The 15,791-nt window shown below is 41.9% G+C and overlaps 1 protein-coding gene across 3 annotated transcripts; it reads right to left on the bottom strand.

The window, feature by feature from the left end:
• Positions 1 to 1,436: 1,436 nt before the first annotated feature.
• Positions 1,437 to 13,738, bottom strand: LOC115472713 (glutamine synthetase). Of its 3 annotated transcripts, none has more exons than XM_030207078.1 (7): positions 13,501 to 13,738; positions 12,056 to 12,231; positions 9,217 to 9,378; positions 8,977 to 9,123; positions 5,912 to 6,039; positions 4,420 to 4,619; positions 1,437 to 3,326 (listed from the first exon to the last, which is right to left on the bottom strand). In XM_030207078.1, exons 2-7 carry the CDS (start codon positions 12,219 to 12,221, stop codon positions 3,005 to 3,007), a joined length of 1,125 nt encoding a protein of 374 aa, XP_030062938.1. In that variant the 5' UTR covers positions 12,222 to 12,231; positions 13,501 to 13,738; the 3' UTR covers positions 1,437 to 3,004. The 3 variants fall into 3 exon arrangements, with proteins under 3 accessions (XP_030062938.1, XP_030062939.1, XP_030062936.1); XM_030207079.1 differs by lacking the exon at positions 13,501 to 13,738 and adding an exon at positions 13,402 to 13,478; XM_030207076.1 differs by lacking the exon at positions 13,501 to 13,738 and adding an exon at positions 12,933 to 13,070.
• Between the last annotated feature and the right edge of the window lie 2,053 nt (positions 13,739 to 15,791).

Genomic DNA, 15,791 nt, shown 5'->3' with positions numbered 1-15,791 from the left:
GCTATTCTAGCCTCCAGAGATTGGACCCATTCCCTGACTTGTACCAAACACACACATATGACTTCTCACCAACTGGGAGATAATCAGATATGTGATACTCAGTAAAAAGACTAAATTGCCCCCCCCCCCCCCATCTTGCTGCTGGACTGCTGCCTATATCTTATTAGTGGTGATTTCTTAAGTTGCTAATGGGAATATATAAGTCCCCTTTCTAGTTAAAAACTAAATATTAGCATAGCATATATCATTATTGTTTCAATGTTATTATTAGGTCTCCCTCTATTGATCTAATGCTATTTCTTTCAGCGAATTACTGGCTGATAGAGATGCCCTAATTAAATTTGTAGCCTCCTAATTGGTTAAAGGGACCAATAAAGTCTAAACTGAGGCTTTCTGTGCGTATTAGCTGTGTTTTATAACGATACTATAGCAACTGTCAAAAAGCTCCCTTAAATGCCAGCCTATGGAATTGTAACAGAGACTTTATATGCTAAGAAAAACTATTCCTTAAACTCCTTGGCCAAGTACGCAGAGTAACTCAAAAATAAGGTCCAAGAGTTTACCTATTTAATTCTAAGTCTACGTTTCCCCACGTTTAGAAACAATTTCCCAGCAAATTCTTACCAATGAAGATCTCTCCTTCTCTGGAACTGTTCTACTCAGTCCAGAAGAGGTGTTGTGAGAACTAGAAAAAAAAATAGAATTGAATAGAACTTCAAAAGACACATAAATGGCCTAAGAAGCCTTTGAAGTGTGGGTAAGCATTTTCTGAAAATTTTTTTTTTTTTTAGCTTTTATTGTATGGCACCTCTTCAAGCATGCTCTATACGTTTCCTCCATCAGTTGTGTGTGTGGGGAGATAAGAGACAGAACCTCACCTTGGGGGTTTTGTACACTGTTAAATAATCCCCACTCACTAATACCAATGAAATGGTATTCAGAACCAAAGCAAAGAGTGAAAGAGATAGTTCCAAGAACTACCAGAAGTCCAAAATCTTCAAATAAAAGCTTTATTCTAAAAAAAAAAAAAAAACCCACCATCCAGACCCTACACAACATGTTTTAGCACTGTGCCTTCTTCAGGGGTCACACCTTGATGGACAGACAAAAAGCAATATGGAGGATAACCAAAATGTCAGCATTAAGCAACAAAGTCAGCAACTGAAGGGCAGCCCATGTAGGGTCTGGATGGTGTCTTATTTTTATTGGAGAATAAAATTTTATTTGAACCTTTGGGACTTCTGGTAGTTCTTGGAACTCTCTCTTCCACTCTTTGCTTCACTTTGGATTATTGTAGAAGTACTTTCCCCACTTTTTTTTTTGAATGGTATTCAGAAGCACTGCATGAAAAACCAAAGTCCTAAGCCTTCTCTCAAGCTCAAGTGGGTTATGTATGTACCAGCGTTAAAGTTTTAGAAATTCAAATTTCAGGCCAGTTAAAAACAAACACAATTTATTAAAACACAGATACAAAAAATAGATTTCTAACATTGTTTACAGACCGTTTTTTTTTTTTAGTTTTTAAAAAAAGTATAAAGTCAAGAATAAATATATTCAAAATGGACCTGGGGAAGTTCTCACCTTCTACTAGCCTTTGTGGAGCTGAAGTAGTTTTGCCTTTGAAGAGCAGATCAGCAATAGACCTCTTATGGAGGGGGTAGTATGCAGCAATCTTAGCTGGGAGGGGGTTTCACAGTACTACATTTTTACCCTGTCAGGTCAAGGAGACAGTGTGCAAGCAGACAAAAACAACTAAAAGATAAGAAGTTTTTCCCCTTTGCCGACTCAGCTTTTTCACCTAGCAGTTTTTTTTCCTGTCAATCCTAATGTTGTCTAGCTTGTGACAGACCAATCTTTTTCCTAGCATATTAGGAGGTCTCCACTTCTACATAAGGCAAGTAGCCATAACAAGAGAGTTTCCTCCCCCATGTTTTGCTTTGTGGCAGTGTGATATTAATGTCAGAACAGGGCACAGACAGCTGTGGTTTCTGAGGCTATCAGGAGCACTGCAACTCAAGAGGGTGGTTTAGTAGACCTGTATACAACAAACCTAACCTCAGCTCAGTGCCTTTAACCACCCACTCTGCTGCTGAAAACAATGATCAGAGAAAAAAAAAATTATAACGCCGTGTATTCTCATTCATAACTGACCTAAACAGCCCCATGCCTTAAAAAAGGATAACCTGAAAACTAAAAATTGAAGAAGGCTATGTTGGCTATGTTTGTGTTTGAAAACTCTACCTCAGGGTTTCCATAACCTGTCTTGGTGACCCCCCCATAGCCATTCAGATTTTCACACTACAATAAAAATAAAACAAAACGTACATACATTGTAAACTCGGTAAATGCAGAGAAAATGTGCATGGTAGATATCCTACAACTGAAATGGATATCTATATAAATGTGGGAAGTCTTGCATGGTGGCAACAACCTCACCAGCTAACCGCAGCTTGGGGGTATGCATCAGAGGGGGTATCCCTCCAGTTCTGTGTCAAATGAAGTAAAAAGGCCCACTAAGTCAGTCAGAGACTAGGGTACTGAGCTGTCTCCCTAACATAAAAGACTCTTCCCCAACCCAAATAGCCCAGACAAACTCTTGAGAGAAAACAGTCAATAAATGTTTCAATTTGTGGAGAGTTGTCAGCATTGTTTGTATTGCCCTATCAGCAGGATGCCAGTGAGCCATGGGCTCATGAACACAGTAAAGCTGAGAAAGTTCCATCACCAACTCAAGTTCTTCACAGAGATAAATTAAGTTCAGACCAATTTGGCCCTCTGTAATCTCCCAGTAGGAACACATTTCTGGGCAGGCACTAGAATATTTAAGTATGGGGAGCCACACCCAGCTACCCATTGGCACCACGTCTGTATGAGCCTACAGGCAAAAACCGAATGGCATATTTCAGCTCGTGGCTTAATAAAAAAAAAAGATCGTTAACAGGTGAGGGAGAAAGTCAGAGAAAATGGAGATGGATGGAAGTTAAGAGGAAAGGAAATAGCTTTCCTAGTTGTTGGTGTAGTCCTTTGTTTCACTGCTGGTCTCATTCAGGATGGTGGTCCTTACCAGTGCTTCTGTGACTGCATAGGGGTCACAGTTAGCAGCTGGCCGGCGGTCCTCAAAGTATCCAAAGCCTTCCTGGCCAACCTGGCGAGGGATGCGGATGCTGGCACCACGGTTGGCCACACCAGCAGAGAATTCGTGAATGTTGGAGGTCTCATGGCGTCCAGTCAGTCTCCTGGAGTTGTCTTTGCCCCCCCGGGGGTCATAAACACAAATGTGGTAGTCGTGTCTCTTGCTCAGTTTTTCAATTGCATCTTCAATGTGTCTAAAGATTAAAAAAAAAAATGGAACAGGTTACATTCAAAGGAATTAATGTGTAGATTATGAAGACCAAAGTAAATTTATTGCTGATAATTTCTCATCAACTCTTGGGGGCAGCATATTAGCAATTAACAGGAGCAGTTGCTCTTCCCCAGACAAAAACAGATACAGCTTGTACCATGGTACTGACACTGAGTTTAAAGAAATAATTGACTGCAGCTGCCTTTCTGGAATTTATATGACTCAAAGAATAGAGACCACATTCTGACCACTGTCATCTTAACTCAGGGCTTCTCAACCCAGTCCTCAGGACATACTTGGCCAGTCAGGTTTTCACAATAACCACAATGATTATCCACGAGGTAGTTTTTCATGCCCTACCTCCATTATGCAAACCTCTCTCATGCATACTCATTTTGGGTGTCCTGAATGGATAGGTGTGTCCCAAGGACTGAATTGAGAGTCTTAACTTTAGATTTCCATCAAGAGAAAATATATTTAAGTGTGTGCTATTCTTCCCATTTTCACTCTCTGGTTGAAGCAGTCTATTGATGAACCCCACTAATAGAGTTCAGAGGTTATTAAAATGAGGTTTGGCCCTGTATCTGCTGACAGCCTGAACACAAGAGAAAACCAGCTGACCAAGGCAAGACAAAGTTAGCTTGATAAGATAATCAATCCTAATCTTCCAGCAACATGTTTACACCAAGAGCCTGGATCAACACAGACCCTGAACTTTTACCTCATCCAGTAGTGCTTTGACCCTTCCATACAAACAGCAATTACAAGAGCCTCTATTACCTCTGTACAAGCAAGCAAGCACAAATCTGGAACACGATCAAGGCTGGAAATCAGGTTCCCAGACCTTTATATAAACAGGGAAAATACCAGGGTAGGGAGACCAAGCTAAATATCAGAAAGGGCCCCCTCAGACCCACTTCAAAAAATACAAGAATGGCTGTAAGTGGGCCCTTACCTTCCCTGGTTCCCCCTGCACTGCTGGGACAGAGAAGGTAACTCAGTTTTTGAGGTTTGTGATCACAATCCTGAATCTTGGTCTTATTTCTTAAATATTAGATCCATAAAAGAATACTTACTTAAGGCCACCTTCCCTCCTCATGGCTTCTGTGCTATAGTTGGTGTGACACCCAGCTCCATTCCAGTGGCCAGTCATTGGCTTGGGATCTAATGTGGCTATGACACCGAAGTCTTCACAAACCCTGTGCAAGATAAACCTGGCCATCCAGAGGTGATCACCCATTTCAATCCCTTCACATGGGCCAACCTGGAACTCCCACTAAACAGAGGGAAGAAAAAACCACCAAAAAAAGTCAGCATTATCCCTAACAGTTAATGCTATGACGCTAGATTTCAGAAAAGGAGAGTACTAGCATGTGTGAAATTTGTGTTGAGGGGGGTTGGGGAAGAGATGAACAGCCAGTGGCACTGTCTGCTAGAAGAGTATCAGAGTGCCTCTTCCAGGACAATATTCCGTCCAACTTTAGAGCACGCTTTGGATACTGGCAGCAAAGATGGAACCCTTATCCAGGATGACTATCACTACATAATCCCATGAGTTTGGGTATCCAGTGCTGCAGCATCCCTTCTATTCTTTGCCTAGAGCAGGGCTTCTCAACCCAGTCCTTGAGACACAGTCACCCAATCTGATTTTTAGGGTCTGTACAATGAAAGCAGTGCATGAAAAATCTCCCATACACATATCCATTGTAGAGATGCTGAAAACCTGACTGGATGTGTCTGGGCTGAGAACCATTGGCCTAGAGCCATCCAAGGGCTGGATGAGAAATGAACCAGAAACCGAACTCCATTCACTATGCCCTTGACCAGGTTCCTATAAGAATCATCACAATAATGACTTCCTATGCTGCTGGCCCCAAGTGGTCACATGGAGAGTCTAGTGCATCTATGAAGCACTGACTTTCAAGTACTTCTGAAAACCATATGTTCTCTTTTCATTCAGAGCAAGGATACCAATTAGTAGATTGAGGCCTGTAAAGCAGGATTGGGTTTCAAAATTCAAACTAAGCAGTTCTAGGAGTCACTGTGTAACAAAATCCTTCATAAAATTTCATCCTGGATATTCTGAAAACCAAACCGGCTTTGCACTTGTACCACCTCTCCAATATACAAGTTGCAGGCATACATACATAAAAGGCCTGGAGTTCTGATAACCCTGATTTAGAATAAAGTGTTTTATATAAGAAATGCAATTTCTATAAGGTTTGTTATGTATTTTAAAGATTTGAGTATTTTTATAAACTGCATTGAATGGTTTTAGAAAAACACACATACTGCAAATGTAAATCAGGGCTTCCCAAATGGGTCTGCAAAATCTGTGCAAGATTGCAACCTGGGTGGGCCCTCCATAGAGAGGACATTGGCCTGTGCCTTCAGAGGCTGCATACTTTGTGGCCATGATAATGGGGTCACAGACACCGAATGTTTGTTAACCACTGTTTTAAATAAAACAAAGTGGAGACCTCTAATCTTGGATGCATGGAAGGACCAAAAGGCCAACGACAAGATCAAACTAAAAAGAAAGGAAACAATCTCTCCCCCAGTACAAACCTGAGAGGGCATGACCTCTGCATTGGTGCCGCAGATTTTCACACCAGCATAGAGACATGCTTTATAATGCGATTCCACAATGTCCCTCCCATATACCTTGTCAGCACCGACACCACAGTAATAGGGACCTAGGTGCAAGATGGAGAGCATGAATTCAACATTAGCAGAGGAAGAAAACAGTTCACTGCCCTTCTTATGTATTAAATACTGATAAACAGCAGATGACAGCATAAAAAGACCAAGTGACCAATCCATTCTGCCCAGTTGCTTCTTTTTATACCAAGGATATGTTGCCCAGCTGCAAGATTCTACCTCAAACGTACCCCCCCCCCCACCCCTCCCTTCATCTGAACAGTTACTATACTGCCAAAGCATAAGGTCCCATGCCACCAAGAAGGGTCAGCAAACTGGATTGGCTAAATATACCCTGAATTCTGCTTGCACAACTTTTAGAGCTAAATTTGACATTCAGACCTGGGGGAAATGCAAAGGCTTAGCCATAACAAGGCAGAAGCTAATATGTCAGAAACTAGTTAAAATGGAAAACTTGGTTGAGGGGGGAGAGAGGCAGAGAATGGGAGGTCACTTATAAAACATAATCAAAAAGTTGAAGTATATTCTGTATTTGATTATGCACGGCAAACTTAATTGTGTATTCTGTGTTATGTAACTGGCACATTGCTATGTGCAAATTTGTATTGTGAATGTGTTAGGTACGCTATGTTCAGAATTAACAATGTTCAATAAAGACTTCTAAAAAATAAAAATAAAAAAATGGAAAACTTGGCTTAGGTTACATAATATCTTTTAAACAAATTCTTAGATTAACATTATTCACTGCTTCCTGGACATGCCTAAATCATACCCACTGCTTTATGAGTGGTCTTATCCTAGGACACCAGGAGAATGCTCAGCACAGAGTAGCCTCTGTGCTAGAGGTTACCAAGGAGAAGGTAACCACCCGGTGAAAGATTAAAAGCCAAGACTCATTTACACAGGAGGCCCCACTCTGGCTTTAAATTACTCATAGCTAATGTGTGTTCTGCTCACATGAGCAACAGATCACACAAAGCCCAGATGTGGAAGTCTCATCAAACCCAGGGATTAAGCCATAGACTACAATTCAAGCAAGAAACTCTACAGAAAATCTAAAGCAAACCAGGAAAAAAAAAAAAAAAAAAAAGACTGGTAGTTTAATTCAATAGATCCCAAGCCTGTCCTACAGCAGTACTCAGGATATCTGCAGTGACTATGCATGAGACACTTGCATGTGCAGCCTGGACTGTATGCTACTCTCATGCATATTCATTGTGGATATCCTGAAAACCAGATTTACTGGGGTACTCTTAGATAGTTTGGGAATTGTTTTATATATAGTTGACAGTACATGAGCCCACACACAAGCAGCTAACTCTCTTATACTAGAGTTCAGCTAATGCAGCTTATATGGACTGGGGATACCAATCCTGTATACCCCATCAATAATTTAAAAGTAATCAGGGCTTCCACAATGTAATAAACATGACTATCTTCAATAGTTTAGTGAACAGAGTGTATGTATGTAGATTCATTAAGACACCCTCTTTCAAATTTGTAATATTTGATGAAAAAAAAAAAAAAAAAGATCCACATTGAAAAACCCTTACCATACTACCTTTAATAGTTAAAAAATCAACTATGCTGCTGCTGTGCTGGTGGTCATCAAAAATCTTCCTGACATTTTTCTTGAAGGGGGGCAGACTCAAGAAAAATGTCAGGAAGTATTTTTTCACGGAGAGAGAGTAGTGGATGCTTGGAATGCCCTCCCGCGGGAGGTGGTGGAAATGAAAACGGTAACGGAATTCAAACATGCGTGGGATAAGCATAAAGGAATCCTGTGCAGAAGGAATGGATCCTCAGGAGCTTAGTCGAGATCGGGAGGCGGGGCTGGTGGTTGGGAGGCAGGGATAGTGCTGGACAGACTTATACGGTCTGTGCCCTGAAGAGCACAGGTACAAATCAAAGTAGGGTATACACAAAAAGCAGCACGTATGAGTTGTCTTATTGGGCAGACTGGATGGACCGTGCAGGTCTTTTTCTGCCGTCATCTACTATGTTACTATCTGAGCTAGCTCTATCACCCCAACATGCCTCACACCACTTTCAAACTGCTAAGTAATTGGTATTCCACCAATGGATGCATTTATAAGGGCTGGGAATGAAAATCACTGTCCACCCCCAAATGGATAAAGGTCTAGGTGATGTTTGCAACATTTAGCCACACCAAAAGGTGGTGGTCCCAGGGTACATTCGGGTGATTGGGAGAGAAAAAATTACAAAATGTATATGCAAAACTTCTACCCACACAGTAAAAAAAAAAAAAAAAAGGGGGGGGGGGCAAGGGATTATGTACTCTGTACATTCAATAGGGTTCAAAGACCATATTACAAACATGTCTGCTTTCACACACAGTCTTTGAATGCAGACAATTTGAAAGTACTCTCGAAATACATTTGATGGGTCTGACTGTACTGAAAAGATCTAGAAATAATGTTCAGTTCTGATGTATATTGGGGAAAAAACAAATTCAGGTTTAGCATCTGACAGGGTTGGAATAAAGCTTTATGAATAAGACAAGTGTACCTTTGCTTTGTACAAATCAAACAGAGTTTTATGGGAAACATAAGTGTTTTTGCTTTGCACACACTGAAGAAACAAGAATTATAATAAATTATTTATATGGGGTAAATTAAAATAAGGGTTTCTTTTACACCAATGATGATGGTAATATTGTGAGGCTTTCTTAATGCCTGGGATATTGGGCCATTAAAGCCACTGAGGTCTTTTCCCCGGTGATAAAAAGAAAAAAATTTTGAAGGATAATCGTATAACTATAAAGGGTTATAAATGAACAGTGGGAACAGAGATTTAATTGAAGAACTGGTACTGAGTACACAGGTTTTAAATCCTTGAGTCCATCAGGTAGCTAGACTGATGGAAGGACTATTGTCAAAGTACCCAGCAATGAACCTAGAATTAGTCTCTCTTGTTTCTCCTAAATTTAAACAGGGGGAGTGATTTCTTACCCTGTGGTCCAGGAAAGCCATTCTCTGGCCAGCCATACGGGTGTCCATTGATCCCTAGTAAAGTATATTCCTGCTCCATACCAAACCAGACATGGTTATCTGCCACCATGTCCATTATCTTATTACAGGTGTGTCTCAAATTGGTTTCTGGAAGAAACATAATAAAAATATGTCATGGGTCAAAACTTACAAACCAAATGTGCCACTTGAAGTCTGCACAAGGAGCAATAGATTTCTTACCTGCAGGTTTCCTGTTGTATTTCAGAACCTCACATATCACCAGCTTGTTTGGATCGAGACAGAAAGGATCACGAAACATCTGGACCGGGATCAAGTACATGTCACTGTTGGAGCCTTCTGCTTGGTATGTGCTTGAGCCATCAAAGTTCCACTCTGGAATGTCTGGAGTGAGATAACCCTAAAATGTTAGTCCAAAATGCAATTCCAAATTATTTATTTTAATTTATTTATTTATTGCATTTGTATCCCACATTTTCCCACCTCTTTGCAGGCTCAATGTGGCTTACAATACATCATGGATAGTGGAAATGAGGAAAGGTTAAACATTTAGTTACAGAAGGGTTTGGGTTGAATGGTAATGGAATACATAAAAAAATACATAAATTACTGCTTCTATCTCATCTACAAAATGCAGACTAAAATGTCCAACACACACTCATAAAAGAATGTTAGACAGAGCATACGAGATTACTAAAACTTCAGAAAATAACCTCTTTAGAAATAAAATGGAGAGTGGAAATAAGACTAGTTGCCTACGCAGGGCTGTTCTGCAACTTTCAGTGCTCAACTGCTTCACAACCTCAACACCTGCTTTCATTCTACACAAGATCCTGCACAGAGAAAAATTGAGTCCAATGCTTAGGATGTGGTTTTGGTGTAATAAGTCAGTACAAGCTCTTGTATGAGATCCTACTGAGACTGATGGTCAGAAAGGTTTATCACCTAGGAATTTAGGAAACTGTGGGTTCTGCTGTGTATTTGCATCTCTTGTTTATATTCATCTCATGATGGTTGTCTTATCACTGTGCAAGCCACAAGAACTACATGAAACAATGCAGTGCAGCTGGTGCCCCCCCCCCTCCTGCACACATGGTCCTAGGCGCCAGCCAGAGGAGGAGCTGGAAGATCAAACAAAATAAAAATACCCAACTATGGGGCCTCTGTTATGTGGTGTATGTTGAAGGGGGCAGTTAGCTTAGCAGGGTTTAAAAAAGGTTTAGATAATTGCCATTATTAAGGTGGACTTGGGGAAAGCCACTGCTTATTTCTAGGATAAGCAGAATAAAATCTGTTTTACTGTTCTGGGATCTTGCCAGTACTTGTGACTCGAATTGGCCAGTGTTGGGAACAGGATACTGGGCTTGAAGGACCTTCAGTCTGTCACAGTATGACAATGGTTATGTTCTTAAGTAATTGTAAGTATTGGTCCCTGGGCTGGATGCCCACAGTATGCCACTGGTGCACTTCATAGAAAGGTTTGCTTCACACCATCACATTTTAGTATAAAGAGTCTATACCATTCAGACACTGGTCTTATTGAGGTTAGATTATGCAATTGCAAGTGATCGCAGCCCGAGACACCATATAAAACTAGCCTTGAGAGGATTAGGTTGGTTCCTGTATAAAATCTCTGTTATCAACTTAAGCTGCTCACATTAGTTCTTAAGGCATTAAGATGTCAGGGGCCCATGGACCTTTCCAAGCACTTAACACATGTTATCTCAAACAATACAATCCTCTCAAGAATTTCTTATACTTATTCCATTGCTATAAGAAGCGGACATAGCAAAATACTGCAGCTCGCTTCTTGTGCCGAGCCCGTACGTTATCATGACCATCCGCTCTTAATTCCGTTATATTGGATGCCTATCAAGTTTAGTTTTCAATATAAACTATTGCTATTGACCTTTAAGGCTTCTTGTGATCATTCACCTAGTTATCTAGCCTCTTTAACTGTCCCATATGTTCTCCGAAGGACTCTATATTCTCTTAATGATTATCAATGGGTTCTTCATCTATGAACAGTCTCCCAAAGCATTTAAGGAGCATTTTTTACCATTTTAAAATCCATATTGAAGACCCATTTATTTTGCTTGGCTTACGTGGAACAGGAGTTGGGGTTTCCAGTTATTACACTTGAGGCTTTTTTTTCCCCTTCTATTTGTATGATGGCAAGACTGTCCTCTCCTATCAAATATTTAAGTTTCTTTTCATTTCTTGCTTATATTTTTAAATGTAAGCCACTTTCATCTGCAATGCAGTAACAGCGGTACACCAAGAATAAGTAATAACAAATCTGAAGGAGCCACACAAGCCTTTTTCACGTGCAGCATCTCAATTGTCAAGACTGGAAGCCAAAGATTTTCTCATGTTTACTAGACATACTTAACAGTTGTTTCAACAAGAATTTAATTAGAATATAACTGGTTATATTTTATATTTTAATTCTATCCCATTTTTATAATCATCTATGGTATTTTTCTAATTTTTTACTGTTGTATGCTTTTTTTTAGGTTGCTCAATACCCCATAAATATTTTTGTGGAAATTTATAAATTAGAGAACAGAAATAAATACAGGAGAAGAGGCTTAATACTGGGCTGGTCTGTGCGACACCCCCCCCCCCCCCCCCCGGGTCCTTGAGGGGTAGGGCATCAAGCTTTTATACTTTTCAAAACTGAGTAATTTGGGTGGGTGGCACAAAAGGATAACAGTCTGAGGGGTACCCTCATAACATGACAACCATGTCCCCCTCCTAGAGGATCATCCAAGAAGAAGGTTTGTTCTAAAGTTGGATGAGGGGACCTCAGACTTATCTTTTTCAAAGTTGGTAAGTGATTTAGGTGAAGGAGGGGGGGGGGGAGATATCACACTGGCAATTTTACCATAAAAAAATGCATGGGGGAGGGGGTGGACCGAGGCATGTAGAATACATTTTCTATTTGCTCACATTACTCTTTATAAGAACCAATGCAAAACCCAGCCTACTGTTTCCTTTTTAGGCAGAGAGGCCCCTCACAAAGACTAGATCCATCCAGCATGGGGAATCCAGGTATTACCTTGAACACACTTGGGTTCATTATCCAGGGTTCTGGTCTTGCAACGAACTCCCTCCCCAGTTCCATCGACCCATACGTAGGTGACCAGAACCTTCTTTGACTGGGGCAATTTCATATACTGCTCCCGGACTCCTTTGTTAAGCTTGGAACTGTGCGAGACAGACATGGTGGCTGATCTGGATAGAGATAGAGAAAAATTCATCAGCATGAGGGAGAAAAAAAAACTTGCACATTTCAAAAGGTGGAAAGTACAGAAATAGGTAATAGAGAAATTTGATTCTATGTATGGCCTATCAAAAGGTAGATTTATTAAATGCCCAATAATAACAACCAAATCCACACTCACACATTCAGAACAAAAGGCTTTTCCATTTTGAAATGGATACACCCGCTTTTAAGACTGAATATTAAAATTTCTTACAAGCAAAATGAACCAATTTGGCGTTTAGGAAATCAATCGCTTTTTCACTAGGCCACATCTAATGTAAAAATGATTTTATGAGATACTCCACATACAGGAAAACGTTGCAAATATTACACAACAAAAATTCATTTTACGTTGGGTGCTGCTGGCTGGCTGCTCAAATGTATCGATACAGAGTTAACAAAAAGACCCCTAGAACAAAGGAGAGGAATGAGCTCTCTAGCCACGATCTTTTACTGGCATTTTTATACAATACCTATCGCTGAGAAGAAATTTGCCCAAATAATTTAACAGTTAACATGGTAAATTCCTGGGCTGAAAGCGTCCTTTCCCTTCACTTAGTATTTGTACATGTACATTTGTACTAGTGAATTCCTCCATTCCAGCCCAGATTTTCAAAGGGAGGCTTTATTCATACGAGACAAAGAAACACACAAAAATTGCGCTCCTCACGTGTTCATTCAGGCAATACCCCTGCTCCCACCAGGTCCGTCTACTATCACGTAAAAATCCGGCACTTCCTGCCAGCTCTTTTCGTCTGCAGCAGACCACCTTTCACACTTTTCCCCATTCTTCTGTCCTCTCCTCTCCTCCCCTAGAACACCCACTACTTAAGTTTCATTGATTCTCTCAAGGACCCCATACAACACAGTTTCCGCCACACAGCCCTTTGTAGCTCAGTGACAGTCCCTCCATCCATCCATCCTGTGTGAATAAAACCCTTCCTTCCCATTGGATGGATCCTACCACAGATTCTAAACTACATGGGGGGAGCAATAGAGCTGTATAGTGGGCTAAAGTCTGAAAACTATTCTCTCACTCAGCCATCCTTCTGTGTTTGAGAACACAGTTTCCACAATTTCAGAATCCCGACATAAATCTAGACTCTTGCTAATCCTAGCCTCCTGAATCCCGAACACACCTGACATCGGCCCCCCTAAACTTTTGGGCCCTTGGCACGTAGTTTGCCTATGCTTTAATCCATGATCTTGCACTTGCAGTGCTGCCGGCTCCTCCTTACCTAGAGTGATACTCTGAACTCGCAGGGCACCGTCTTCCTGATCACCGGCTTGAGCACTCGAGGAAAGGAAACCCGGCCAATCCCGGCAGCTGGCGTTTATACAGCACCCGCCTGCTCTCCACTCCTCCTCTGGCTGATGCAATGAGACGTCAGGAAAGGCTGAGCTGGGCTGTTCTCACACACCAGGACAGGGTAGGGCATTGCCCGGAACAGCTGAGCAAGTCCTGTAACTGGCTTAAACTGGTTCCGAATGAGACCCGATCGTCACTCGTCAGCGCTGAACTTTAACCACTTTATCCAGCTGCAGACTCAAATCAAATGCTAAAGGCCATCATTAACTTCTCATTGTCTCCACCCATCCACGAAAAGACAGAATGAAAAAGGGCAACCAGCAGTGAAAAACCTTACATGCATAAAGAGTACTTGGGGGGAGGGGAAGTGGTGGCTAATAAATAAGGTGGCTTTTTACTCTGACAGCATACCTAAATTCTACTTATTTATGGTCTTACCCTTTTAGTAGGGTAAGGGGAGTAGACCTTTGACATAATTGATGTATGCAGAAAAAAACATAGGATACACGTTTTAATAAACACTATTTTTTGTAAGCAACCAGCATTTACACAAGCTGCTGGGTTTCGAGGGAGGCTTCAACTGAAGGCAGGGGTGTGCTGGTAAATTTTTAACAACAGGCTCTTTCTCCGGACGTAGCCAGCTCTGCAGTTGGAAGGGCCAGGGGTGGCCAGGTAGCCAGCTCTGCAGTTGGAATGGCCAGGGGTGGCCGGGGGGGGGGAGCAACACTTGCCTCTCTCTCCTCCCTCCCTTTGTGGGGGCACGCTAGGCATACCTTTGCTGGCAGCCAGTAAATGGACTGCCACCACTCCCAACGTCTTGCTCTGAGCAGCATGCTGAAGAAGTCCCAGCCTGCTGCTCAGAGCTGGAAACAAGGAGTGGGGAGCAGCAGCAGTCTATTTACTTGGCTGGCAGGGCTCAGCATCCCCACCAGCAAAGTAAAAGAGAATTCAGCAGGGGGCCCAAGCCCACATTTTGGGAGCCAGTTGTTAAAATAGCCATGGAGGGCCCTACTTTAACAACCGGCTCCCAAAATTCTTAAAAACTTAACAACCGGCTCTTGCGAGCCTGTGAGAGCCTGCTCCAGCACACCACTGACTGAAGGGTTTAACTTCCATTTGATAAAGTGTCAGCTCTGATGGAGCAGGGGTTCTTAAGTGTCTTCCACAGCCAATAGTGTAATTGGGGGTCCAATGCTCAAACGTTCGCAGTAGAGAGACCCACTCTGTTGTGAAATCAGCACCGCAAAATTGCTGTGGCGTGTTCAAACTAATGAGCATGCAAATTACTGTGTTAAAATTGTGGCAGTAATCTGTGGCTTTGCGCAAAATCTCAGATTGGCTCAGGCACTGACAGAAGGGTTGACATAAAAAAAAAAACAGAACAACCCCCCCAAACTACAAGCATGCAGTGGCATCCATCAGCCCCTTACTCCCAACCTTACTGTTCTTCCCTCCCCCCCCCCCCAAAAAAAATCATATCCTTGATATGTAGTGGCACCCACCCCACCCCCATGTGACCAACCCCTTTCCCCAAATAAAAACAAATGCACTGTTGGTCATGAGCCTCCCCCTCAGCCCACTCCCTGCCCAGTCTAAAAATACCCTGGTGGTCTAGTGGCTCCCCAGAACCCCCATACCTCATATGAGGCAGTAGCAATGCCCACTCGTTCCTGTCTCCAGTTGCTGCCATCTTCAAAATACCCCCCTCCCAAAAACCCCCCACATATCCCTGGTGGTCTAGCAGAAGCCCATTCCCATTCTCTCAACCAATCCTTCTACACTGTCCTAGCTAGACCTGGCGTTAAGTTTCCCACGCGAAGCACACATGAGAAACATTTATTTTTTTGATCACGGCTAGAGGGTTGGCAATAACCACATTAACATGCATTTAAATGCATATTAATGTGGTCTGCAGTAATGTTTGAACATTCGGCACACAATAACATGCGTTCAAACCCAGCATTAGCCCCGCGTTAAACACTAGTAGTAGTTTGAGCATTGGCCTCTTGGTTAATGTGTAACTTATAAATGGGCTTCCTGAAATGTTGTACCTGTGGGCTTGGAGGAATAATGGCTGCATCCATCCAAAAAGAAACATTCATTCAAGCTTTTTCCTGGCATGGCATAGTCAGCAGAATGGGATGGTCCACTGGGGTCATGGCCCTAATAATATTTTGCCCAACACAGTTTTCCGGACAATGCAAGATGCCTTTGGCAATC

The sequence above is a fragment of the Microcaecilia unicolor genome, chromosome 6 (genome assembly GCF_901765095.1).
Source record: "Microcaecilia unicolor chromosome 6, aMicUni1.1, whole genome shotgun sequence".
In the NCBI taxonomy this organism is placed as follows: Eukaryota; Metazoa; Chordata; class Amphibia; order Gymnophiona; family Siphonopidae; genus Microcaecilia; species Microcaecilia unicolor.
The sequence above is the reverse complement of the archived record's forward strand: the minus strand, read 5'-3'. Positions and strand labels throughout refer to the sequence as shown.

What these genes read in the sequence shown, in the direction of transcription:
- LOC115472713 (XM_030207076.1), bottom strand. An exon ending in ATACAACAGGAAACCTGCAG is followed by an intron (nt 9,124 to 9,216) that starts GTAAGAAATCTA and finishes TGTTTCTTCCAG; the next exon opens with AAACCAATTTGAGACACACC. An exon ending in AGGAGGGAAGGTGGCCTTAA is followed by an intron (nt 3,327 to 4,419) that starts GTAAGTATTCTT and finishes TTTAATCTTTAG; the next exon opens with ACACATTGAAGATGCAATTG.